At 43.0% G+C, this 26,230-nt stretch overlaps 2 protein-coding genes across 8 annotated transcripts in view; one reads left to right on the top strand and one right to left on the bottom strand.

Annotated features, from left to right (window-relative positions):
- Positions 1 to 26,230, bottom strand: part of LOC121400994 (WD repeat-containing protein 91-like) — a 1,149,255-nt gene that overhangs the window by 946,535 nt on the left and 176,490 nt on the right. The gene's annotated exons all lie outside the window — the stretch shown is intronic.
- On the top strand, positions 13,711 to 15,429 carry LOC121401200 (X-linked retinitis pigmentosa GTPase regulator-interacting protein 1-like). Its single transcript, XM_041585535.1, has 8 exons — positions 13,711 to 13,716; positions 13,836 to 13,905; positions 14,005 to 14,044; positions 14,171 to 14,258; positions 14,354 to 14,407; positions 14,508 to 14,567; positions 14,715 to 14,788; positions 14,878 to 15,429. The coding sequence occupies exons 1-8, from the start codon at positions 13,711 to 13,713 to the stop codon at positions 15,389 to 15,391; spliced, it is 906 nt and encodes a 301-aa protein (XP_041441469.1). The 3' UTR covers positions 15,392 to 15,429.

Raw genomic sequence — 26,230 nt, 5'->3', positions numbered from 1 at the left:
ATCCCAGCACTCAAGTCACAATTTAGCAGAGAAAGTCCCTACATTTGCTCATGTCTGTACAGAAGAGATCGTATACCAATAATGGCAGCATAGTATTGGGCCGTATCCTCTGTACTAAGTCCACAATTGCAGCAGGCACTAGTCGCCTAAGATCTTGCTCATAGTCTCGTCACAGAGAGATCCATAACAGTTGGCTGCAATAGGTATTGCCCTATATAAGTAGGACGCCAGGAACAGCCCCATTAAGATTTGCTCATAGTCTGTTAGGAGATCCCATAAACCTATGGCAGCAATAGGTGTATTGCGCCTGTTACTAATGTCATAATTAGCAGGATCATCGCACCCTAGTTTCCTTACGTAGTCTGTATACAGAGACGATCATAAAACGAATGGAGGCATGGAGGTCATATCCCGCTGTGCTAGTTTAAGAGCATCAATTCAGGCAGCGCAACAGGTCTCCTACAATTTATTTGCTTCATACGTCTGGTACAAAGAGATCCAAGTACAAACTATGCGCTAGCAGATAGGCTATTTGCTGCTGTACTAAGTCAACAATTCATGCACGCGATCACATCCCCTAAGTTTGCTCATATCTGTACAGAGATCCCATAAAATATGGCAAGCTCATATACCAGTGCTAAGCACAATTCAGCAGGAATGTCCCTATGTTGCTCATAGTTCTGTTACAGCTGAAGATCCATAAAAACACTACATGGCAGCATCATATTCCCAGTACTCCAAGCACATTAAGTAGGAAAGCCTACATTATCGCCGTCATAGTCTGATAACAGAGAGATATAAACTTATGGACATCAATATTTCGCGAGTTACTAAAGCAGGAAGTTGAAGTAGGCAACGAGTTGCGGCTATCGTTTGCTCATAGTCTTTAACAGAGAGAGCGCATTATAATATATGACATGATAGTATTTCCCTGTATAAGGCAGCAAATGAAGGGCAGGAACAGTCCCTATAGTTTGCTCATCATTGTATGTACAGAGATGATCCCATAAAACTAATGACGGCAAGGTATTCCCTGTGACTCAGCACAAATTAGCAGGAAAACAGTCCTAAGTTTGCTATAGTTTATCGTACAGAGATATCCCATAAAATTGGCAGCCAGTTTATTAAGGTAGGTTTCCCTGTACTAAGCCAGAATTCAGGTATCCCCTGTACTCAAGCACAATTCAGCAGGAACAGTCCCTAAAGTTTGCTCATAGTCCTGTACATGAGAGATGCCCTATAACAATCTATGGCAGAATATGTGTTCAATTCTCCTGTACTACAGCACAATTTCAGCAGGAACAGTCCCTAAGTTGCTCATTAGTCTGTACAAAGAGATACCATAAAACTATGGCAGCATAGGTATTCCCTGTACTAAGCACAATTCAGCAGGAACAGCCCCTAAGTTTCCTCATAGTCTGTACAGAGAGATCCCATAAAACTATGGCAGCATAGGTATTCCTCTGTACTAAGCACAATTCAGCAGGAACAGTCCCCTTAGTTTCCTCATAGTCTGTACAGAGAGATCCCATAAAACTATGGCAGCATCAATATTCCCAGTACTAAGCACAATTAAGTAGGAACAGTCCCCTACGTTTGCTCATAGTCTGCAGAGAGAGATCCCATAAAACTATGACATCATAAGTATTCCCTGTACTAAGCACAATTCAGCAGGAACAGTCCCTAAATTTGCTCATAGTCTGTACAGAGAGATCCCATAAAACTATGACAGCATAGGTATTCCCTGTACTAAGCACAATTCAGCAGGAACAGTCCCTAAGTTTGCTCATAGTCTGTACAGAGAGAGCCCATAAACTATGGCAGCATAGGTATTCCCTGTACTAAGCACAAATTAAGCAGGAACAGTCCCCTAAGTTTGCTCATAGTCTGTACAGAGAGATCCCATAAAACTATGGCAGCATAGGTATCCCCTGTACTAAGCACAATTCGGCAGGAACAGTCCCCTAAGTTTGCTCATAGTTTGTACAGAGAGATCCCATAAAACTATGGCAGCAAAGGTATTCCCTGTACTAAGCACAATTCAGCAGGAACAGTCCCTAAGTTTGCTCATAGTCTGTACAGAGAGATCCCATAAAACTATGGCAGTATAGGTATTCCCTGTACTAAGCACAATTTCAGCAGGAACAGCCCCCAAGTATCCTCAGTCTGTACAGAGAGATCCCATAAAACTATGGCAGCATAGGTATTCCTCTGTACTAAGCACAATTCAGCAGGAACAGTCCCCTAAGTTTCCTCATAGTCTGTACAGAGAGATCCCATAAAACTATGGCACCATCAATATTCCCAGTACTAAGCACAATTCAGCAGGAACATTCCCCTAATTTGCTCATAGTCTGTACAGAGATCCCATAAAACTATGGCAGCATAGGTATTCCCTGTACTAAGCACAATTCAGCAGGAACAGTCCCTAAGTTTGCTCATAGTCTGTACAGAGAGATCCCATAAAACTATGGCAGCATAGGTATCCCCTGTACTAAGCACAATTCGGCAGGAACAGTCCCCTAAGTTTGCTCATAGTTTGTACAGAGAGATCCCATAAAACTATGGCAGCAAAGGTATTCCCTGTACTAAGCACAATTCAGCAGGAACAGTCCCTAAGTTTGCTCATAGTCTGTACAGAGAGATCCCATAAAACTATGGCAGCATCAATATTCCCAGTACTAAGCACAATTAAGTAGGAACAGTCCCCTACGTTTGCTCATAGTCTGTACAGAGAGATCCCATAAAACTATGGCAGCATCAATATTCCCAGCACTAAGCACAATTAAGCAGGAACAGTCCCCTACATTTGCTCATAGTCTGTACAAAGAGATCCCATAAAACTATGGCAGCATAGGTATTCCCTGTACTAAGCACAATTCAGCAGGAACAGTCCCTAAGTTTGCTCATAGTCTGTACAGAGAGATCCCATAAAACGATGGCACAATAGGTATTCCCCTATACTAAGCACAATTCAGCAGGAACAGCCCCTAAGTTTGCTCATAGTCTGTATAGAGAGATCCCATAAAACTATGGCAGCATAGGTATTCCCTGTACTAAGCACAATTCAGCAGGAACAGCCCCTAAGTTTCCTCGTAGTCTGTACAGAGAGATCCCATAAAACGATGGCAGCATAGGCATTCCCTGTACTAAGCACAATTCAGCAGGAACAGTCCCCTGCGTTTGCTCATAGTCTGTACAGAGAGATCCCATAAAACTATGGCAGAATAGGTATTCCCTGTACTAAGCACAATTCAGCAGGAACAGCCCCTAAATTTCCTCATAGTCTGTACAGAGAGATCCCATAAAACTATGGCAGCATCAATATTCCCAGTACTAAGCACAATTCAGCAGGAACAGTCCCAAAGTTTGCTCATAGTCTGTACAGAGAGAGCCCATAAACTATAGCAGCATAGGTATTCCCTGTACTAAGCAAAATTCAGCAGGAACAGTCCCTAAGTTTGCTCATAGTCTGTACAGAGAGATCCCATAAAACTATGGCAGCATAGGTATTCCCTGTATTAAGCACAAATTAAGCAGGAACAGTCCCTAAGTTTGCTCATAGTCTGTACAGAGAGATCCCATAAAACTATGGCAGCATAGGTATCCCTGTACTAAGCACAATTCAGCAGGAACAGTCCCCTAAGTTTGCTCATAGTTTGTACAGAGAGATCCCATAAAACTATGGCAGCATAGGTATTCCCTGTACTAAGCACAATTCAGCAGGAACAGTCCCAAAGTTTGCTCATAGTCTGTACAGAGAGAGCCCATAAACCATGGCAGCATAGGTATTCCCTGTACTAAGCACAATTCAGCAGGAACAGTAGTTTGCTCATAGTCTGTACAGAGAGATCCCATAAAACTATGGCAGCATAGGTATTCCCTGTATTAAGCACAAATTAAGCAGGAACAGTCCCTAAGTTTGCTCATAGTCTGTACAGAGAGATCCCATAAAACTATGGCAACATAGGTATCCCTGTACTAAGCACAATTCAGCAGGAACAGTCCCCTAAGTTTGCTCATAGTTTGTACAGAGAGATCCCATAAAACTATGGCAGCATAGGTATTCCCTGTACTAAGCACAATTCAGCAGGAACAGTCCCCTAAGTTTCCTCATAGTCTGTACAGAGAGATCCCATAAAACTATGGCAGCATAGGTATTCCCTGTACTAAGCACAATTCAGCAGGAACAGTCCCTAAGTTTGCTCATAGTCTGTACAGAGAGATCCCATAAAACTATGGCAGCATAGATATTCCCTGTACTAAGCACAATTCAGCAGGAACAGCCCCTAAGTTTCCTCATAGTCTGTACAGAGAGATCCCATAAAACTATGGCAGCATAGGTATTCCTCTGTACTAAGCACAATTCAGCAGGAACAGTCCCCTAAGTTTCCTCATAGTCTGTACAGAGAGATCCCATAAAACTATGGCAGCATCAATATTCCCAGTACTAAGCACAATCCAGCAGGAACAGTCCCCTACGTTTGCTCATAGTCTGTACAGAGAGATCCCATAAAACTATGGCAGCATCAATATTCCCAGTACAAAGCACAATTAAGTAGGAACAGTCCCCTACGTTTGCTCATAGTCTGTACAGAGAGATCCCATAAAACTATGGTAGCATCAATATTCCCAGTACTAAGCACAATTAAGCAGGAACAGTCCCCTACATTTGCTCATAGTCTGTACAAAGAGATCCCATAAAACTATGGCAGCATAGGTATCCCCTGTACTAAGCACAATTCAGCAGGAACAGTCCCCTACGTTTGCTCATAGTCTGTACAAAGAGATCCCATAAAACTATGGCAGCATAGGTATTCCTCTGTACTAAGCACAATTCAGCAGGAACAGTCCCCTAAGTTTGCTCATACTCTGTACAGAGATCCCATAAAACTATGGCAGCATACTGTAGGTATCCCCTGTACTAAGCACAATTCAGCAGGAACAGTCCCTAAGTTTGCTCATAGTCTGTACAGAGAGATCCCATAAAACGATGGCAGCATAGGTATTCCCCTATACTAAGCACAATTCAGCAGGAACAGCCCCTTCAATTCAGCAGGCACATTCCTTCCAAACATCCCCAAAGCCAACTCCGCCTGACTCCCAGTGGCAGCACGGGCCACAACAGGTAGGGGGCAGACTACAAAGATATCTAGGAGAATGGCAAACTCATGTATCAGATTCTTGGGCAATAAGTATAATTCAGCAGGGATACAGAATCCCATTCACCCTTCATCTACCACAAAGAAGGTTTCTTCCGTCTTCCACCGCTCCACACAAGGAACATTTGCTCCAACAAGCGGTCAGTACCCGGCTAAACTCCGGGGTGATAGAGACTGTACCAGAACCCCAAAGATACAGAAGGACAGAACCTTCAGGCCAGTTCTCAACCTCAAACCATTGAATCCTTTGGTCGCCAATCAAAAATTCAAAATGGAATCAGTCCGAACAGTTATTGCAGCCATGGAACCAAATGTTTTTATGACTTCAATAAATTTACAGGACGCTTAGGTTAAGTGTCCGTGGGCAACAAGTTTTTATTTGTGGGATTCCTCTTTATGCTGCATTAGCTTAAGGGCATCAAGAGTGAAAATCACTTCTTTATTATTTGCTTGTCCTTGCCTTCTGCCTCTGCAAAATAATCCCCCTTTTCTTTCCTTCTGGGAGCCCTGAGCAGGGTGCAAAACACCACCTACTTTTCTGCCATACAGGTGTGGACCTGTTATCCAGAATGCTCAGGACCTTGCATTTTCCGGATAATGGATCTTTCTGTAATTTGGATCTTCATACCTTAAGTCTACTAGAATATCATGTAAACTAAAGAACCCCAAATAGGCTGGTTTTGCTTCCTATAAGGATTAATAATATCTTAGTTGGGATCAAGTACAAGTTAATGATTTATTTTGACTGAGAAAAAGGAAATCATTTTTAATCATTTGGATTATTTGGATAAATAAAATGTGAGTCTATGCGAGATGGCCTTTCCGTAATTCGGAGCTTTCTGGATAATGGGTTTCCAGATAACGGATCCCATACCGTTACTAACTCCATCCTGTATAAACCTCTTCCATATTTTATTTGCACCAGTACCATTTCATTCAATTCAGTCCCTGCCCCTCTGAGCTTACAATCTATTTACCCTACCGCAGGCACCCAAACAAAAAAAGGAGCTGTTTCCCCCAATGCAGGTAAATAATCTCTCCTGCTGTTATTGTGCCTTTATACAACATTATTAGGGTGGTCTCTGATGAAGGGGTCCGTTATGATTACACAATAAGCACAGAGTAAGCTCTCCGTGTGGATTTTCTCTGAGTTGTACTTTGCTATTATTGGTGGAGGGGGAGCCAAGATCAGAGTGCTGAGAAATATTTGGAACAATATAAAAACACCCTACAGATAGTAGGACAAATAGTGGGTATGGGGTGCTGTAGAATAGAGCCTGACATGAATACAATGTTCCCTGTGTTTGGCAATACTGTACTCATGTGGGGCATGGCTTGGGCACAGAACATTGGCATCACCCCAACCTTGAGATTTCCAAGTGGTTCAAGGTGCTGGGGAGCCCAGTTAGGGTGCTGTGTTCTGCACCATAAAGAGCAAAGAATGGCAAGTCTTTAGGCACCTGCACCCATGGGATTAGCAGATACACCCATGTGCCCCTCATGTGTTACCCACACAAACATTAGCCGGCGGTCTCTGTTGGGTGATGCTCGTGGCGCAGGTAATGTACCTTGTAAAGTCATGTTGTTCCATAATGGATGTGAGTGGGATGGTAAATATTTAATGTCTCGTTATCTTGTTCATTTCCACAGGGGCTGAGTCAGGAGCTTGTACTTTGTCTGCCTGTGAATATACTGTATATATATACATATCCCATTGGATTGTGCCTTTAATGCACCTCCAGGTCCTGATGCTTCGTGCATTTATAGTTAACGATCCAGAATTATTGGTTTCCTATCTCACCCAGTTTTCATTGAACACAAATGGAGCCCAGGCTAAGTGCCCTGCAGTTTGTGGAATCAGCACCAGGGGGCACTGGTACGACCCACAGCATTTCATGATTAGAAAGCAGGAGAAATTAGACCATGCCCCCTAATTGCCCCCATCATGCCCACAAACTGACCCAAGCCCAACCCACTTTCCAGTTTTCTCCACCTCTTTTGGGGCGTAAAATTCAGCACTGCTCCATCGAAATCAGGAAAACTGGTAGTACTGTTAATACACAGTACTCTCCCCCCTCGTACTGTACCCTCCCCTTATTCAGAACTCTCCCCTCATACATTACTCTCCCCTCATCTGTACTCCCCCCTTGTACAGTACTCTCCCCTTATTTAGTACTCTTCAATTAGACATTAGGCAGGGTTGCCAGGTCTAATTTTAAAAATGATGATCGATAGTGACGTCAGAATGTTGAAAATCAATAGTGAGTTTTGGACACAAATAAAAACAAAACAAAAAAAAGCAGCAGTGCAGGGGAACAAATTACTAGAAGTGAATGAGGAGTTGTTGATGCTTTTCTGTGACCGGTGTGGGATCAATACTAGTCAGTTTTATTTGCTGCCCTCGTGCAATTACTCCCGCACGTATAACACCCATGAACTGACCTTAACCCAAGTGCAACTAATAAGATGCAGAAAATAAAGCTACAAAGGTCTGAGCTTATAATTCCTTCCCACAGGCCCATTCCCTCTGATTCATTCAAATATTCTTTAGCCTCCTGCCCACGCACAGCCCCAACTCTGATCCCATCAACTTAATAAGAAAAAAAAATATGATTAAAATAAATAATGAAGGCCAATTGAAAAGTTGCTTAGAATCGCCCATTCTATAAAATACTAAAAGTTAACTTAAAGGTGAACCACCTCTTTAATATAGTGGCCCCGCCCTGGGGTAGAGTCCTGCGTGGAAACAATTTTTGAAACCCAGACCTGTAACCCACACCCACATTTTTACCTACCTGACCCGCAACTGACTGATCTGCAAACTGATCCGCGACACGCTGACCACCATAAAGCAGGAAGTGCCGTTTCTGGAAACGGGAAGTGATGTCATCATTAGTGGGCTAGGAAGAAAAAAAGAAAAAAACGTTTAAAGGAGCATGACAAGGTCATTATTTGCGGCTTTTAGTTATATAGCTTTTTATTCAGCAGCTCTCCAGTTTGCAATGTTAACAGCTATCTGGTTGCTAGGGTGCAACTGACCCTACCAACCAAGTGGTGGTTTCAATGAGAAACTGGAATATGAGCTGGAGATACCAAAATAGAAGATCAGTAATAAATACCAATGACAACAAAATTAATCTCTTAAAAACACAACCCCTAGTACAACAGTTTATGGGCTACCTGGGGACTACTCTGTGACCCCTATTTGAAAGCCAGGTCAGAAGAAATTAAAATAAAAACTGAAGAATGAACACAGTAGCAGTTTCATGTATAAATAGCCCCAGAAATCATTGCAGGATTGCACAGGGGCAATTTCATGTATAAATACCACCATTATGTGTAACTTTAGCCAGTGTACATGACAATGATGTCCATCCTGCGGCCCTCCAGTTGTTGCAGGGCTTCAAACACAGAAGTAGAAGTACTAGAAGCAGGAGGGCTGCAGGTTGGACATTACTAAGGGCTTCCACATACCAGGTAGCAAGAAGCCCATCAGTAGCCACCACTGCACTGTCTATGACTGCACCCCTGTCACCCCAGCACCGCTCTCAACTAAAAGACTATTCAGCTCAGCACCTGGTGCCCCTACTGGTTCTGCACTTCTCCGACCCCTAAGTTCTCATCTCCCTCCACGGCACAGGGGCAGCTGCTCCCTTTCCAGGGTCAGGTACTGACACCTGCCGCCTGCTAAGTGCTGCCATTAAATACAGAGAAGCCAGAAACGGCAGCAGCCGAAAGTTGCACTTGGTGCCCCATCGCGAGAGTCCATGGATCCTCCCGAAACTGAGTAAAGGCACCAGCACACGGGGTCAGCTCATGTCATACCTGGGGGAAGAAACTTCTCCTTAGTTTTGCCTCGCTCCAAAACCCGCCGCCCCAGAGCAATGATACATGGGGAGAGAGACTCTACTCGGTTGCATTATTAGTAATTTTACACTTGCAGTGGAAATCCTGTGCCGGTGCTGGAGGAGAGATGAGAAGCAGAGAGGTCCGCACTTCACCCACAAGTTTTTCTGTTGTTGCTGCACTTGTCAGGCTGCCTTCGTTTGCAGCCAGAGTGAGAATGAACAGACGTACTTGCAAACACACCGTGACGTGATTGGAGCAGCACTGCCATACCGCCAGCGGCCTTGAGGGGGTTCTGCCACTGGGCTTCCTCCTGTCTCCATCTGCTTCCGGCTTCCTCCTTCTTGCGCTCTCCTCTGCCCCCTACCTATCAAGAAATCTCCTGTGCAGGCCTGACGCTGAGGTGGGGCAAAAAATAGATTAATAAAGTTTAAATAAAAAAGAATTATCAGGCTGTCAGTGGGCCCCGAAAAGCAGTGGGCCCTGGGCAGATTCCCCTTTTGCCCTGATATTAAAGTGGCCCTGGACAAGGTCAGTGGGTAGTTCATGCCAACGGCACAATCACCTGGTTATCAACTTGTCCATTAAATGGGCTGTTCAACTGTCAGTTAGCTTTTAGTATGTTATAGAATGGCCAATTCTACGCAACTTTTCAATTGGTCTTCATTATTTAATTTTTATTGTTTTTTTATTTATCTTTTTTTCTGAGTCTTTCCAGTTTTCAAATGGGGGTCACTGTCCCCATCTAAAAACAAATGCTCCGTAATTCTACAAATGATCTATTATTGCTCTTTTTTATTACTCCTCTTTCTATTCAGCCCCTCCCCTATTCATATCCCAGTCTTATTCAAATAAGTGAATGGTTGCTAGGGTAATTTGGAAAAAGCTGCTGAACAATTTAAAAACCACAAATAAAAAATGAAAACCAATGGCAAATTGTCTCAGAATATCCCTCTCTGCATCATACTAAACGTTAAACTCAAAGGTGAACAACCCCTTTAAGTTAACTTTAGTATGATATATTGGTTTTCACTATTTATTATTTGTGGTTTTAGAGTCGTTTAACTTTTTATTCAGACGCTCTCCGGTTTGCAGTTTCCCCAATCTGGTTGCTAGGGTCCAAATTACCCTAGCAACCACGCATTGATTGGATTAAGAGACTGGAATATGAATAGGAGAGGCCTGGATAGAAAGAGGAGTAATAAAAAGTAGCAATAACAATACATTTGTAGACTTTCTGAGCATTTGTTTTTAGATGGGGTCAGTTACCCCCCACATTTGATATCTGGAAAGCATCACAAGAAGAAGGCAAATAAAAACTTTAAAAAGAGATAATGAAAACCAATTGAAAAGTTCCTTAGAATTGTTCATTCTATAACATACTAAACGTTAACTTGAAGGTGAACCACCAACACCACCTTACGGTAGAGTACCCCACCCACACCCACATTTTTACCTACCTGACCCGCAACTGCCTGATCTGCAAACTGATCCACGACACGCTGACCACCATAAAGCAGGAAGTGCCGTTGCTGGAAACGGGAAGTGACCTCATCAGAAGTGGGCTAGGCAGAGAAAAAACATTTTTAAAAACTGTAAAAAAAAAAAAAAAGGAATAAAACTTGCAACTTGACCTGCAAACCCTCAGACCACCAACCTACATCTGAAAGTCCTTCCTACAACCTACAGGCTCTCTGCTTATTTGGGGGGTACAGGGCTCTACCCTGGGGTACTCAGACTCTTAGGAATGCCCTGCCTGGGAGCACAGGGAAAATGGCACCAATCAGCTCTCCAACACTTGGATGCTCCATTGGGGTAACAGATTAAGAGATTGGTATATTTTTCCCAATTTTAAAAACAAACATGAAATCATAAGTGTAGAGCTCAGGCCAAGAGCACCCGGGCCACTTGGATTGAACGGTGAGTGACTATAGAACCCAAAGGCCTAATTATAGTTGGATTGGATGGAGTTTAATAGACAAAGAGGATATAGCCACTACGGGTGCTGGATATATGTATATATAATTTGTGTGCTATGAACAACAGCAGCAGCACTGATTGGAACCCTGGCTGATGAATGAATGGATCCAACAGACTCAATAGGCCACACATACAAAGCAATGCTCAGTGTACTTAATAGGCTGTGTATGTACTGCACATCTAATTAGAAATAAATGCCACATAAACCTCACTCATCAAATGGGGACACTTCCCCTTTAAGAGCAGGAAACAGAGGTGACTTCACGCTGGAGATGTGACAGTTGGTTCAGTCCGTTGGTTGGCCCTGTGGTGAGAGGTAAGTGGACTTTCCCTCTGGGAGACTTCTTGTCAAAAAACGTTATTTTAGTGCAAAAAGAGGCAGGAATTTGGGCAATGTTTTCCCCCCAGACTAGTGGGTGTTGCGCCTCCCACTGATTTTAGTGAATTTGGAGAATTTCCCCCTAAAATGTGCTTGGGAGGAGCCTTTAATCTTAGTGCTGGTTGGGAGACACAGACCAGGATTTGTCAGTTATACAGGAATGTCAGCAAATATTCACATTTATTAATGAAGGGAACATTTAGGACCCCTGTACCTCACCATAAGCTGCTTAATTTGTGTTCCCAGTACTGACAGGCTCCTTAGAGATTTGCCCCTCTGCCCCCTGGTATCTGCCCCCAGCCCTGCTCTTATGTACCAACATTGTAGCTAAATACATGTTCCCTTTATCCAAGTCTGTAACTAGGGGTGGGAAGCAGAGGCACGTGCCATGGGGACAGTAGGGGGTGATAGTAAATGAGTGGGAGGGACATACAGCAGGTCCCATAGAAGAGAGATGACTTTACCCATAGGGATTTGACAGTTGGTCTAGTCCGTTGGTTGTCTCTGGGTTAAGTGTATTTTCTCTCCAAGACATTTTTTTGCCAAATATCCCTTATATTAGTGAAAAAAGGGATAGTTAGTGCCCCCCAGTCTGTAACTAGGGGTGGGAAGCAGAGGCACATGCCATGGGGACAGTAGGGGGTGATAGTAAATGAGTGGGAGGGACATACAGCAGGTCCCATAGAAGAGAGATAATTTCTCCCTGGGGATTTGACAGTTGGTTTAGTCGGTTGGTTGGCTCTGGGTTAAGTGTATATTCCCTCTGAGCCTTTTTTTGCCAAATTTCCCTTATATTTATGAAAAAATGGATAGTTGGTGCCTCCCAGTCTGTAACTAGGGGTGAGCAGCAGAGGCACATGCCATGGGGACAGTAGGGGGTGATAGTAAATGAGTGGGAGGGACATACAGCAGGTCCCATAGAAGAGAGATAATTTCTCCCTGGGGATTTGACAGTTGGTTTAGTCCGTTGGTTGGCTCTGGGTTAAGTGTATATTCCCTCTGAGACTTTTTTTGCCAAATTTCCCTTATATTTATGAAAAAAGGGATAGTTGGTGCCCCCCAGTCTGGAACTAGGGGTGGGAAGCAGAGGCACGTGCCATGGGGACAGTAGGGGGTGATAGTAAATGAGTGGGAGGAACAGACAGCAGGTCCCATAGAAGAGAGGTGACTTTACCCATAGGGATATGACAGTTGGTTTAGTTCGTTGGTTGGCTCTGGGTTAAGTGTATATTCCCTCTGGGGTTATTTGACAAATAACTACTACAATAAAGAAAAAGGGCACAGGACCTGACAAAGCACAAGTTTAGGGGACAATAGATCTCTGCCTTCCTCTGTATTATATAGGAAATATTAAGCGCTAAATTCATTAACTTGCCTTTTTATTCTCTTTTCTATACAGATTGCTACAGAGCTTTTCCTGCTTTTTTTGGACTGATTTTGCTGCTACACTGATAACAACTAGGTTTATTTTTGGCTTCTCCATTGTTCAGTCACATCCATCTTCATCTGAACAGTGTAAGAGAGAGCCAGGGGTTCCTTAGGGAGACCCCCTTGGGGTGCCCCGGCCTTGGGCCGCCCCCTATTTTTTTAACATCGGAGAATCTTCTTGAAGAGGTAAATCTTGCAAATTCAACTGATTCAGCACATGATTTCTTCTTCAGCAAATCTGCCCTAAATTCACTTGAGGGGGTCCCACGTGGCTTTGTGCATATGAGCCCATACGGTTACTGTATATGGGATTTATAAGAAGCCAATCCATCGCTATCAGCAGCATTAATAATACAAATAGGGGAATATACATAAGGAAATAATTGCCTTTAAGTTTACTGTTAGTATGTTATAGGATGGCTAAATCTTAGCAACTTTTCAATTGGTCTTCAATAAGTTGTTTTATAGCTGCTGAATAAAAAGCTAAATAATGCAAAAAAAACACAAATTATAAAAAATGAAACCCAAGTGCAAATTGTCTCAGAATATCACTCTCTATATCATACTAAACGTTTATTTAAAGGTGAACAAACCCTGTAACCGTGACTTCATTTTGCCTGATTGTGTCCATTTGTCCCTTTAGGTGTCGACGATGGAGGAGTTTACGATCAAGACATCTCTCCTGGTAATGCCTCAGTGTAAAATAAATCCTCTCTCATCTGAACTGCTGTTTCCCTTTCACTCTTCTATATAAGCTCTCCTTAAGCAGCTGTCTGTCTGTCTGTCTGCTTCCTTTTATACACACAGGTGGGAGCTGCCATACCATTTGCCTCTGTGCGGGTAGAACTGACATCCAGGAAAAACAACCACTATATTTATTTCCTTTTTTCAGAATAAAATCACCTTATTCCTGGAATGTTTGCCCGATAGAAACCCCAAACCCTTTTCTGTCTCTATTCTCCTCAGATCCAGACTGACTGTGAGCAGCATTTAGAGCCATTTAGTATTCTGTCCCTAATGCTCTTTCCTTTCACTTACAGACGCTGTACGTCGTCCTGGAGGACTTCAGGGAGGAAGACACAGACTTTAAGGCCCTTGCCTCTTATTACGGTAAAATCCTATTTTATTTATCAGTTCCTACATTTTATTATATGTGAATTCCTTTCCCCCTTTAGCTCAGTATTTAACATAAATGTGTTTTTCCCGCAGAACATCACTACCGGGTCCACTTCGGCAAGAACGTCGTCCTGTAAGTAAAACATAAATGCTCTTATTACATGTTGGGAATCATTTGCTATTGCCCCAGGGGTAAGTGCAAGGGCAATAAGGCTGGAAAATGTTTTTATTAACGCTCAGTGATATTTTTCTTTTTCAGAGAGGACTTTCTTCTTCTCTATTACATCGACCCGAGGACGACGCACAGAGACAACATTTACGAGTACTGGGTGATGATCGATTATCTGGTATGTAATGCACAACAGATGTCTAGATAAATAGAGAATAAATGATATTAGATTGCCAGCTCTTGTGTAACACTGCTACTTTCTTTATGTTACAGGAAGTGCTCGAGAGGGAGTGTGTCGCCCTCTACAGTGAGGAGTTGCTGCCTCCTGTAAGTGTCACTATTATTATTATTATTATAGGAGAGGTTATTATTCACTGGGTGTCTCTATAATAATTCTATTATTAACATTGACTCTCTCCTTCCACAGGAAGCATCATCGGAACAGTGGAGATGGGGGCAGCATTTCGAGTATCTGCGGCTGCAGAATGTAAGTTCCCCCATCACATGGGAATCCCACACCCTCACTGCCCTCAGCGTATAAAGGTACTATTAGCAGCACATATACAGACATAATCATAACTGTCTCCTTTCTTTCCCCTTTGCTCCTATCCTTGTGCCTCCCCTGCACCCGCAGACTATCCAATGGCACCTTCACCAGCTTGCCATGACGCTCTGGGAGAGGGAGCAGAAGCTGCAGGAGGCTGCTGGGTATGTATTTTGCACTAAATACTTTCAATTACGTTTACTGCCACTTTACAATAATGACAATAATGACATTTATTTCCCTTCAAATCTAGTGAGGAACAAAAGGCAAGTCCTGCAGCTGAGGGAGAGGAGGAAGGAGCTCCTGCAGCAGAGGAGGAGAAGGAAGAGGGAGCTCCTGGAGTACAACAAGCTCCTGCAGCAGAGGAGGAAGAGCAGAGAGAAGAGGGAGCTCCTGGAGAACAAGCTCCTGCTGCGGAGGAGAGAGAGGACAGAGCAACTGGAGAAGAACAAGCTCCTACGGAGGAGGAGGAGAGAGAAGAGGGAGACCCTTGGGAACAACAGGCTCCTGCACCGGAGGAGGAGAAAGAAGAGGAAGCAGCTAAAGAACAAGCTCCTGAGGTGGAAGTGACCATCGAAGATCCTCCGGTGGTAGAAAGGCCGACCCTCCGAAAACGGGTCAAGAAGGCCATAATGAAGAGGCTTCGCAGGGTTTGGGTAATGTATCAATTTACTGACAATTACCCTTCTTCTAGAGATACCTCATGTTGTCCAATGCAGCTCCACTTTACTTCCTGCTCTTCTGAGCATTTTCAATCAGAACAATAGAAAGGAAGTCATACACCCTGTCTGTTGAGCCCGCAGGCTGATCACTTTGAGGGCGCACCCCATAGACCAATGTTTGGCTGCCTTTAGGGTGTAAGAGGTTGCTGACAGGGATCTAAGTCTGCAGATAAAGTGTTGATTGTATAGTAGGCCAATAACAGGGGAGGCAGGTAACTCTTACAGGGCTGCTGGACATCTGGCTTAGATATCCACCTTTGGAAATGGGTTGCCACTGGGTAATGGACTGGCACCAGCTGATCAAAGAGTATAAAAGAATGAATGGCACAGGCTCAGACTGAGATTCATAAGAGGCCCTGGCATTCCATGTGTAGAGAGACCCAAACAGTCCCCAAAGGCCCAACCAATAGTGCGCTCTTAAAGCAACACCGAGCCTTTAATATCATAAAGAAACAAGTGTTTGTCTTTGTTCTTATCTTAACATTTTCTTAATCTTTTCTTTTCAGCATTCCACCCAAAGACTCACCTGCTGCCGCCGACCCTCCACCACGGCCTAAATCCTTTCCTTCCAACCTACCTATCCCGAGAGCGTATGTCTGTGTGTGTCTGTCTGTTATGTACAGGAGGGAGAGTAGGGGTTGTGTATAGGAGGGAGAGTAGGGGGTTGTGTATAGGAGGGAGAGTAGGGGGTTATGTACAGGAGGGAGAGTAGGGGTTGTGTATAGGAGGGAGAGTAGGGAGTTGTGTATAGTAGGGAGAGTAGGGGGTTGTGTACAGGAGGGAGAGTAAGGGGTTGTGTATAGGAGGGAGAGTAGGGGGTTGTGTACAGGAGGGAGAGTGGGGGTTATGTACAGGAGGGAGAGTAGGTGGTTATATACTGGAGGGAGAGTGGGGGTTATGTACAGGAGGGAGAATAGGGGGTTGTATACAGGAGGGAGAGTGGGGGTTATGTACAGGAGGGAGAGTAGGGGGTTATATACAGGAGGGAGAGTGGGGGTTATGTATAGGAGGGAGAGTTGGGGTTGTGTACAGGAGGGAGAGTAGGGGGTTGTGTACAGGAGGGAGAGTGGGGGTTATGTACAGGAGGGAGAGTAGGGGGTTATGTACAGGAGGGAGAGTGGGGGTTATGTACAGGAGGGAGAGTTGGGGGTTATGTACAGGAGGGAGAGTAGGGGGTTGTGTACAGGAGGGAGAGTAGGGGGTTGAGTATAGGAGGAAAGGAAGGGGGTTGTGTATAGGAGGGACAGTAGGGGGTTGTGTACAGGAAGGAGAGTAGGGGGTTGAGTATAGGAGGGAGAGTGGAGGTTATGTACAGGAGGGAGAGTAGGGGGTTGAGTATAGGAGGGAGAGTGGGGGTTATGTACAGGAGGGAGAGTAGGGGGTTGTGTACAGCAGGGAGAGTAGGGGGTTGTGTACAGCAGGGAGAGTAGGGGGTTGAGTATAGGAGGAAGAGTAGGAGGTTGAGTATAGGAGGGGGAGTAGGGGGTTGTGTATAGGAGGGAGAGTAGGGGGAGTAGGGGGTTGTGTACAGGACGGTGAGTAGAGGGTTGTGTACAAGAGGGAGAGTAGGGGGTTATGTAAAGGAGGGAGAGTAGGGGGTTGTGTATAGGAGAAGGTTGAGGGGGGTGTATAGGTGAGGGGTGAATAGGAGGTGGGGGTGTATAGGTAGGGGGCGGGGGGGTCTAGCCATGATCCAGGGTGTAGAACCGACTGCCGTTTCTAGGAGTCAGGAAGGAATTTTTACCTTCAGTGCAGATTGGCCCCCATAGCACTCTAGGGTTTTTCTCCTTCCTCTGGATCATCCACTGTTAGGGAGGCCCAAATATAAATTGCCAATTAATTGTAATAAATCCTGTGCTCACCGCCAGGTTTCTCCATAAATATGTCTCTGAGTTTTTCTTTAATCCCTATGGTGAATATTGAGGGAAGGGGCTCCTGTGCCTCGTTCTACTAAAGATGACTGAGCAGTTGTGTGAGGGTAAAACTGGGTGGTGGTGCTGATACAGGGCTTTAGTTGAAGAAGGGAATGGGTTAATACCTCTGCAGGGTTAATTGATTAATATGTACATGACGGGGCTGAAAGACATAGGGACCCATACTGATCTCTAATGATTGGAGGGAACTAGAATATTGCTTTACTCCATAGGCCACAATGTAAAAGCATTTCCATTCAAGTCCAAGGCCCCTTTCTTAACACTGGAATTCCATCCACTTCCCACCAGCCTATTGTCACTATACCAGACATTTAGTATATGAAGGAGCTTGATACTGGCCAATGACTAAGCTGGATTTGTTTTTTGGGTACCACTTTCTCCAGGTTATGAGACGTCCTTTTGGGGTGGGGGGTTCCTGCTAAAGCGATTGAGTTAAAAACATTGGTGGCCTGGGGCACTAAGAGTTAAAAACATTGGTGGCCTGGGGCCCTAAGAGTTAAAAACATTGGTGGCCTGGGGCCCTAAGAGTTAAAAACATTGGCGGCCTGGGGCCCTAAGAGTTGTAAGTGGAACTGAGATAACCCCTCGGAAGTTCATGCAAATCACCTGGATTCCACTTGTCCATTAAAGGGGTTGTTCAGCTTTCAGTTAACTTTTAGTAGGTTATAGAATGGTGAATTCCATGCAACTTTTCAATTGGTCTTCATTATTTACTTTTTATTGTTTTTCATTTACCTTTTTTTCTGATTCTTCAGAATTTTCAAATGGGGGTCACTGACCCCATCTAAAAACAAGTGCTCAGTAAAGCTACAAATAATCTATTATTGCTCTTTTTGTATTACTCCTCTTTGTAATGAGGTCTCTCCTATTCATATTCCAGTCTCTTATTCAAATAAATGAATGGTTGCTAGGGTAATTTGGAGCCGAGCAACCCGATATTGGAAACTGCAAACTGGAGAGCTGCTGAATAAAAAGCTAAATAACTCAAAAACCACAAATAAAAACCAATGGCAAGTTGTCTCAGAATATCCCTCTCTACATCATACTAACAGTTATCTCAAAGGTAAACAGCCCCTTTAAGTTAACTTTTAGTATGATATATTGGTTTTCACTTTTTATTATTTGTGGTTTTAGAGTCATTTAGATTTTTATTCAGCAGCTCTACAGTTTGCAGTTTCCACAATCTGGTTGCTAGGTTCCAAATTACCCTAGCAACCACGCATTGATTTGATTAAGAGACCGGAATATGAATAGGAGAGGCCTGAATAGAAAGAGGAGTAATAAAAAGTAGCAATAACAATACATTTGTAGCCTTACTGAGAATTTTTTTTACATGGGGTCAATGACCCCCCATTTGATATCTGGAAAGCATCAGAAGAAGAAGAAATAATGAAGACTAATTGAAAAGTTGCTTAGAATTGTTTGTTCTATAACATACTAAACGTTAACTTGAAGGTGAACCACCACTTTAATATGAAGGCCCCACCTTACGGTAGAGTACCCGCACCCACACCCACATTTTTACCTACCTGACCCGCAACTGCCTGATCTGCAAACTGATCCGCGACTCGCTGACCACCATAAAGCAGGAAGTGCCGTTGCTGGAAACGGGAAGTGATGTCATCAGAAGTGGGCTAGGCAGGAAAAAAACATTTTTAAAGGAATAAAACTTGCTAAGATCCAGAACTTGACCTGCAAACTCTCAGACCCCCAACCTGCATCTGAAAGTCCTTCCTACAACCTACAGGTTCGCTGCTTTTTTGGGGGATACCCAACACCCTGCAGGGCTCTACCCTGGGGTACTCAGACTCTAAAGGTGGCCATACACGGGCCGATAAAAGCTGCCGACAGGCCGTGTCGGCAGCTTATTGACCCGTGTATGGGGCCCCCCGACGGGCTTCACCGATCGAGATCCTCTCGATCAGATGGGACGAAAAATCCCATTGGATCGCAGCCGCATCTATTCATTGATGGGGTCCCGCGATCCGACCGCCCATTGCTATTCGTTAGGATCCGATCGTTGGGCCCTAGGGCCCATGATCGGATCAGCCAGATATTGCCCACCTCAAGGTGACATCGCCAAACGAGCGGATCTCTCAGTGTATGGCCACCTTTAGGAATGCCCTGCCTGGGGGCACAGGGAAAATGGCACCAATCAGCTCTCCAACACTTGGATGCTCCATTGGGGTAACAGATTAGGAAACTGGTATATTTTTTTTTTTTACCAATTTGAATATTCTGTCCTTTAAAAAAGATCAGGGCAGATAGACTAAATTTTTAAAAAATTCCCTCGCCCTCCTGTTATCCCAACAAAGGGGCCTTGTAAGCCCTAATGGAGGAGCGGCTGTGATTGAGTGGCATTGCACCCCTGGCCAGGGTCGGACTGGGGGGCCCGGGGCTGCTGTCTGAGGGCCCCCCTCCGTCCTCCCTTTCTGAGCCGGCACACTGCGCTGCGGGCAATACAGGAAGAAGGTCTGCGCTGAACAAATAAGCGGATGTACAAATTGCTATAAGAAGAAAAGGCTGATAGTGTATTACACCTTTATACAGCGGTTAATATTGCACATCAGATCTACTCACACTTAGATGCCCATGTGTTTGCCTTTTATATGGGAGCAGGGCTCGTCTTCCGTCTGTCCCCAGCGCTCACTGTACCTGTTGCTTTAAACTGAGGAGAGTGAAGTACCGTCAGGAATTGAAGAATCGTCTGCGGGTAATTGCACTTAGCGACTCTCACATGCAGTCGGCCCTTAATGAATTATACGCGCAGTCCTGATTGGTCGTAGCGATCGTCTCTTGTTGCCGGTTGTACATGTCGCTGCCTGTTGCCAAGGGGAATCCATTGCTGTAATGCCGGTTTGCGGGAGACAATCTTTTATTTTTAGCACACGGGAGTTGCGCTGATAGATGTCGGGTTTTCTTTGGGTCCTTCACCGGAGCCTCTCGGTACTTCGTCGGCCGTTTTTTCCTCGTGGTGTTTGTACAAACGGCTTCTATTTTACTTCAGTTTAATATCAAGATGACTTCTTTAGGAGGTCGCAGATAACATGAAATTAGGATCACAGTTTTATCTTGCTGAAATGGTTAATTTATTCAAATATTTTGAAATGAACAAACATTAGCCCAACGCGTTTCGTATCTCAGATACTTCCTCAGGGGCAGATTACCCAGACTGCACTGCAAAGCTATTTATCGAGTCCGTGGGAGGTTCCATCAATTAGTACAAATAATCGCCTTCATTCATAAACTCATGAAACGATTTTACGGTAAATTACAATTAAAACAAGTGGAAATTAAAAGTCACAGTATCATAAAATTCTATCAATCATTTAAAGCTTAATGATACTTACAAGGGATTAGCCATGAGAATCTCCTGCACTTATCTAACATACACATTACAGGGCCAATTTGGCAACAGCAGTTCTAGGGGGGCACAAATTGGACATAACTTTAAGTAGGTTATAGAATGGCCAATTCTACGCAACTTTCAATTGGTCTTCATTATTTACTTTTTATGGGTTTTTTTTTTTTTTTTTTAATTTACCTTTTTTCTGATTCTTCACAGTTTTCAAATGAGCCTATACTTCTGGAAGACGGCACCCTGGGTTCTATTTACAAGATAATGTGGCCATAAGCTACAGAAGAAGCCCGAATCTAAAAGACATGCTCACAAAAAGCCACTGTCAAAGGTCCCAACATAAGAAGGTGGCAAATTGGGGGAGTGTTACCCCTGTGGCAACTTTAACATGTGTGAGAAAGTCTTGAAGATCTCCTCTTTTGAGGATAGATTTGGTAAACACAGCACTTTAAGAGATTCCATAATATGGATCCAAGGAAATTAAAATTCTGGGAGGAAGTAAATTTGGGGATACGCAAAGGTAATCTGGAACAAGCTCTCCTTAAACGGGGGAGCTACTGGATATTCCAATTGGACTCGGTTTCCCCAAAAGGAATAAATGAAAATAACCTATTTACTGCGTTCATTTAGTTCATAAATATATAAAAATTCTTTTAAAATACTCAATTCATGTCTCTACATCAGTTATCAGTACAGAACCATATGGTGATTTTCTAATGATTAATTAAAGTTTAAAACCTTTTAAAATTGATGAACAATTGGGGGCACTTTTACTTAGCTCGAGTGAAGGATTAGAATGAAAAATACTTTGAATTTCGAAGTTTTTTTGGCTACTTCGACCATCAACTACGACTTCGAATCGAACGATTGGAACTAAAAATCGTTCGACTATTCGACCATTCAATAGTCGAAGTACTGTCTCTTTAAAAAAAAACAACTTTGACTACCTACTTCGCCACCTAAAACCTACCGAACTACAATGTTAGTCTATGGGGACCTTCCCCATAAGCTTTCGAAGCTTTTTTTGATCGAAGAAAAATCCTTCGATCGATGGATTAAAATTCTTCAAATCGTTCGATTCGAAGGATTTAATCATTTGATCAAGCGATTTTTCCTTCGATCGTTCGATCATTTGCAGTAAATCCTTTGACATTCGAAGTTGAAGGATTTTACTTTAATGGTCGAATATCAAGGGTTAATTAACCTCGATATTCGACCCATAGTAAATGTGTCCCTTAATGTATGGATGTCTGATACAATAAATATATGCAGATCTCATTGTGTATCTATATACAGAATTAATATGACGGCCTAGTGGAGGAGAAAGATAAATAGAATGAGCTAATTAGGACCACGGTAACCTAAGAGTTAACTTGGTGATGCCGAGAACAGATTCTGTTGAGCCATTGGCTAGTGCCAAAGTTGCTGCTGTGACGTTTGCCTACGCAACCGGCGATCCAAGATCCGAAGGTAATACTGATGAACTCTCACGAGATCCTCCGGATAACGTGGAACCCGGAAGTGTTTTAAATAGCGCATCTCCCGACGGGCCGCCATTCGCCTTGATAAAGCGAAACTAGCGAAATGTGTTGGCGAACAATTGTTTGATTTTATTTTTTAGCTTAAAAGCGGCTTTTTAAATATTTATTGGGGAATTTATTGGGGTGGCGTGCAATTTAAACCCATCCCTCACTTCAACTACTCTTTCTTTGTATCGCAATCCTGCACTGGAATTCTAAGGGGGCCGATGATTTGTGGCTTTTTGAGGCTTAGTTCAGCTCTTCAACAGCATAGGGCAAAGTTTAACAACCAAAGCCACAGTCCCGGTTTCTCGGTCTCCTTCAGCTTTGTGGTGTCCTAGGGATAGAAAACATCAGGCAGTAGTTTATGGGACATCTCCACCTTCTTGTTTTTCATTCTTCCTACTATTTTCATGAACTGAGTGGATTGGGAAATAATGTATCAGTTATTTAATCTTTTAAGGTTACTGATCAAGTCGTTCATCAATTGGGGATCTCGATTCTTTTAAATCAATCACATGTACTAGCACTGCACTTTAATGATTGGCATTAACTTGTCGATGAATTAATTATCAACTGGGCACTTAATTTTTTAGTAATTCATTTTTAATTAATTTAAGGTATATATAATTGATGCATATTTCGTATTTATTTAATGGCACGAAAGCACTTTAACCTATCATTTAGGGGCAATCTATATTTCGATTGTCCATTCCTTTAAGGTTGGTAGGGTGGTGTTGCACAACTACAAGTCTACGATTCCCTTATTTTGTTGGTCTTGGAAGTGACAATGCAGTAACCTTAGGTTCATCTCTGTGATAATAGCAGGTGGCTTTTCTCTCTCTTTCAAATTAACATATATGATCATACTGATTTTTTTATTCAGACCTCAGCTATTATCTAAAGGGTAGATTATAAGTAAACATTCAAGGGTATCCTCCTGTTGTTATTTGAATAGTTTTCAAATGGGGGTCACGGACCCCATCTAAAAACAAATTTTATTATTGCTCTTTTCTTATTACTTCCTCTTTCTATTCAGCCCCTCCACTATTCATATGCCAGTCTCTTATACAAATAAGTCAATGGTTGCTAGGGGAATTTGGACCCTAGCAACCAGATTTTGGAAACTGCAAACTGGAGAGCTGCTGAATAAAAAGCTGCTGAATAACTCAAAAAACACAAATAAAAAATTGAAAACCAATGGCAAATTGTCTCTTCGTCATACTAACAGTTAACCTCAAAGGTGAACAACCCCTTTAAGTTAACTTTTAGTATGATATATTGGTTTCACTTTTTATTATTTGTGGTTTTTGAGTCATTTAGCTTTTATTCAGCAGCTCTCCAGTTTGCAGTTTCCACAATCTGGTTGCTAGGGTCCAAATTACCCTAGCAACCACGCACTGATTTGATTAAGAGACTGGAATATGAATAGGAGAGCCTGGATAGAAAGAGGAGTACGGTAATAAAAAGTAGCAATAACAATAAATTTGTAAACTTACTGAGTCATTTGTTTTTTAGATGGGGTCAGTGACCCCCCATTTGATATCTGGAAAGCATTAGAAGAAGAAGAACAAATACAAAAAACTTTAAAAAAGAAATATATGAAGACCAATTGAAAAGTGCTAGAATTGTTGTTCTATAACATACTAAACGTTAACTTGAAGGTGAACCACCACTTTAATATGAAGGCCCCCACCTTACGTAGATACCCGCACCCACACCCACATTTTTACCTACCTGACCCGCAACTGCCTGATCTGCAAACTGAATCCGCGACTCACTGACCACCATAAAGCAGGAAGTGCCGTTGCTGGAAACGGGAAGTGACATCATCATTAGTGGGCTAGGCAGGAAAAAAACATTTTTAAAAACTTTTAAAGGAATTAAAACTGTTACTGCTGTCTCACACCCACTTGTTGCCTTGAATTTATTGGCAGAAAAACTCAAACATCAAGAGTCTGATGAGTAAATAAAAGCCTAATAAATCATATCATGTCCCCCCCGCTGTCAGCCGAGTCCATTTGTTGTTCTGTCGGGCTGTGAAATTTCTCGCTTGTTTATCTGGAAATGTTCCAGCTCATCCTTCTCATCAATCAATAGAATGTTCTGCATGTCTCTATAGAGGGGAGCGGGCTGAAGAGTCACCCACAGCTGCACCTTTCTCCCACTCCAATGACCCAGGAGGTTTGTGCTCCGTGTGTATCGGGGTCCCTACAAATATACTTATTGCTTGTGTGCCTTTATTCTAATCCCATCCTCTTCTACAATCACTTTTCTCTAATAGTGTCACGATACCAAAGGCCGTGGTTTTGGCCCAAAAATAACGTGGGAGGGAGCTTTTCTGAGGGTTCTGTGAAGGCTTAATAGCGGATGATTTCTTATATCGTAGATTCCTGTGGAAAACCATCATGAAGGCCAATTAGGGGAAAATTTGGGTTAAGTTCCTGTGGGCGGTCCAAGTTTTTAATGTGTTTTATGTGGTGATTCCTCTTTATGCTGCATTAGATTAAGGGCGTCAAGAGTGAAAATCACTTCTTTATTATTTGTCTGTCCTTGCTTTCTGCCTCTGCAAAATATCCCCTTTTTTTTCCTTCCGAGAGCTTAGACCTGGCATTTTCCGGATAAGGATCTTTCTGTAATTTGGATCTTCCTACCTTAAGTCTACTAGAAAAATCATGTAAACATTAAATAAACCCAATAGGCTGGATTTTGCTTCCAATAAGGGTTAATTATATCTTTAATTTGAGATCAAGTACAAGTTAATGCTTTATTTTTACTGAGAAAAAGGCAATTATTTTAAAAATTTGAATTATTTGGATAAAATGGAGCTCTATGGGAGACGGCCTTTCCGAAATTCTGAGCTTTCTGGATAATGAATCCTATACCGGTACCAACTCCATCCTGTATAAACCTCTTCCATACTTTATTTGCGCCAGTCCCTGCCCCTCTGAGGCTTACAATCTATTTACATATACCGCAGAAAACCAAACAAAACCAAGAAAGTGTTTCACGCCAATGCAGGTAATAATTCCTCAAATTATTAGTGTCTGATGAAGGGTCCGTCCCCAGACTGTAATGATTCCAACAACAATAAGCAACAGAGTAAAGCTCTCCGGTGGAATTTGCTCTGGTTGTACTTTGCTTTATGGGGGAGGGGGAGCGCAAGATCAAGACGTGCTGAGAAATATTTGGAAGCAATATAAAAAACCTACAGATAGCTAGGACAAATAGTGCGGTATGGGGTGCTGTAGAATAGACCCGCCATGAATAACAACTGTTTCCCTTGTTGGGCAATCGTCTCAGTGGGGCATGGCTTGGGCACAGAGTTGGCACAATCACCCCCCCAACCTTGAGAATTTCCAAGTGGTTCAAGGTGCTGGGGCGCCCAGGTAGGGAGCCTGTGTTCTGCACCATAAGCAAAGAATGCAAGTCGTTTGGGCCCCGCTGCACACCATGAGATAGCGATACAACCCATTGCGTGCCGCTCATGTGGTTACCCACACAAAACATTAGCCCGGCGGTCCTCTGTTGGGCGATGTCGTGGCGCCAGGTAATGCTACCTTGTAAGTCATGCGTTGTTCCCATAACTGGATTGAGTGGGAATGGTAAATATTTAATGTCTCTGTATCTTGTTCATTTCCACGGGCTGAGTCAGGAGCTTGTACCTTTGTCTGCCTGTGAATATACTGGTATAAATCAATAATATAAAAAAGCCATGAAATATCCTTGTAAAATTTAATCCTTTATAAACAGTGAGTTCTGATGTCCATTTCCTGTCACAACAACTGACTCACTGATATAACTTGGGTACTATAGAAATAATAAGGTACCTAGTTCAAAATATGAGGATCATTAGAGTTACCTCGGGAAGTTTCCATGACCTGTATCAAGCATGTGCCGTCGCCTTTCGCCCCTCGGTTTTAATATGGCAGCAAAACTCCTCAGTAACTTATATATCCTTCATATATTCGGGGAAAATTTATTCAATATATATATATATTTAATAATATATATAATATTTAAATATAATATATATATCCCGCGATTAGATTGTGTGCCTATTAATGCAACC

This window comes from Xenopus laevis, chromosome 3L, assembly GCF_017654675.1.
Source record: "Xenopus laevis strain J_2021 chromosome 3L, Xenopus_laevis_v10.1, whole genome shotgun sequence".
Classification (NCBI taxonomy): domain Eukaryota; kingdom Metazoa; phylum Chordata; class Amphibia; order Anura; family Pipidae; genus Xenopus; species Xenopus laevis.
The sequence above is the reverse complement of the archived record's forward strand: the minus strand, read 5'-3'. Positions and strand labels throughout refer to the sequence as shown.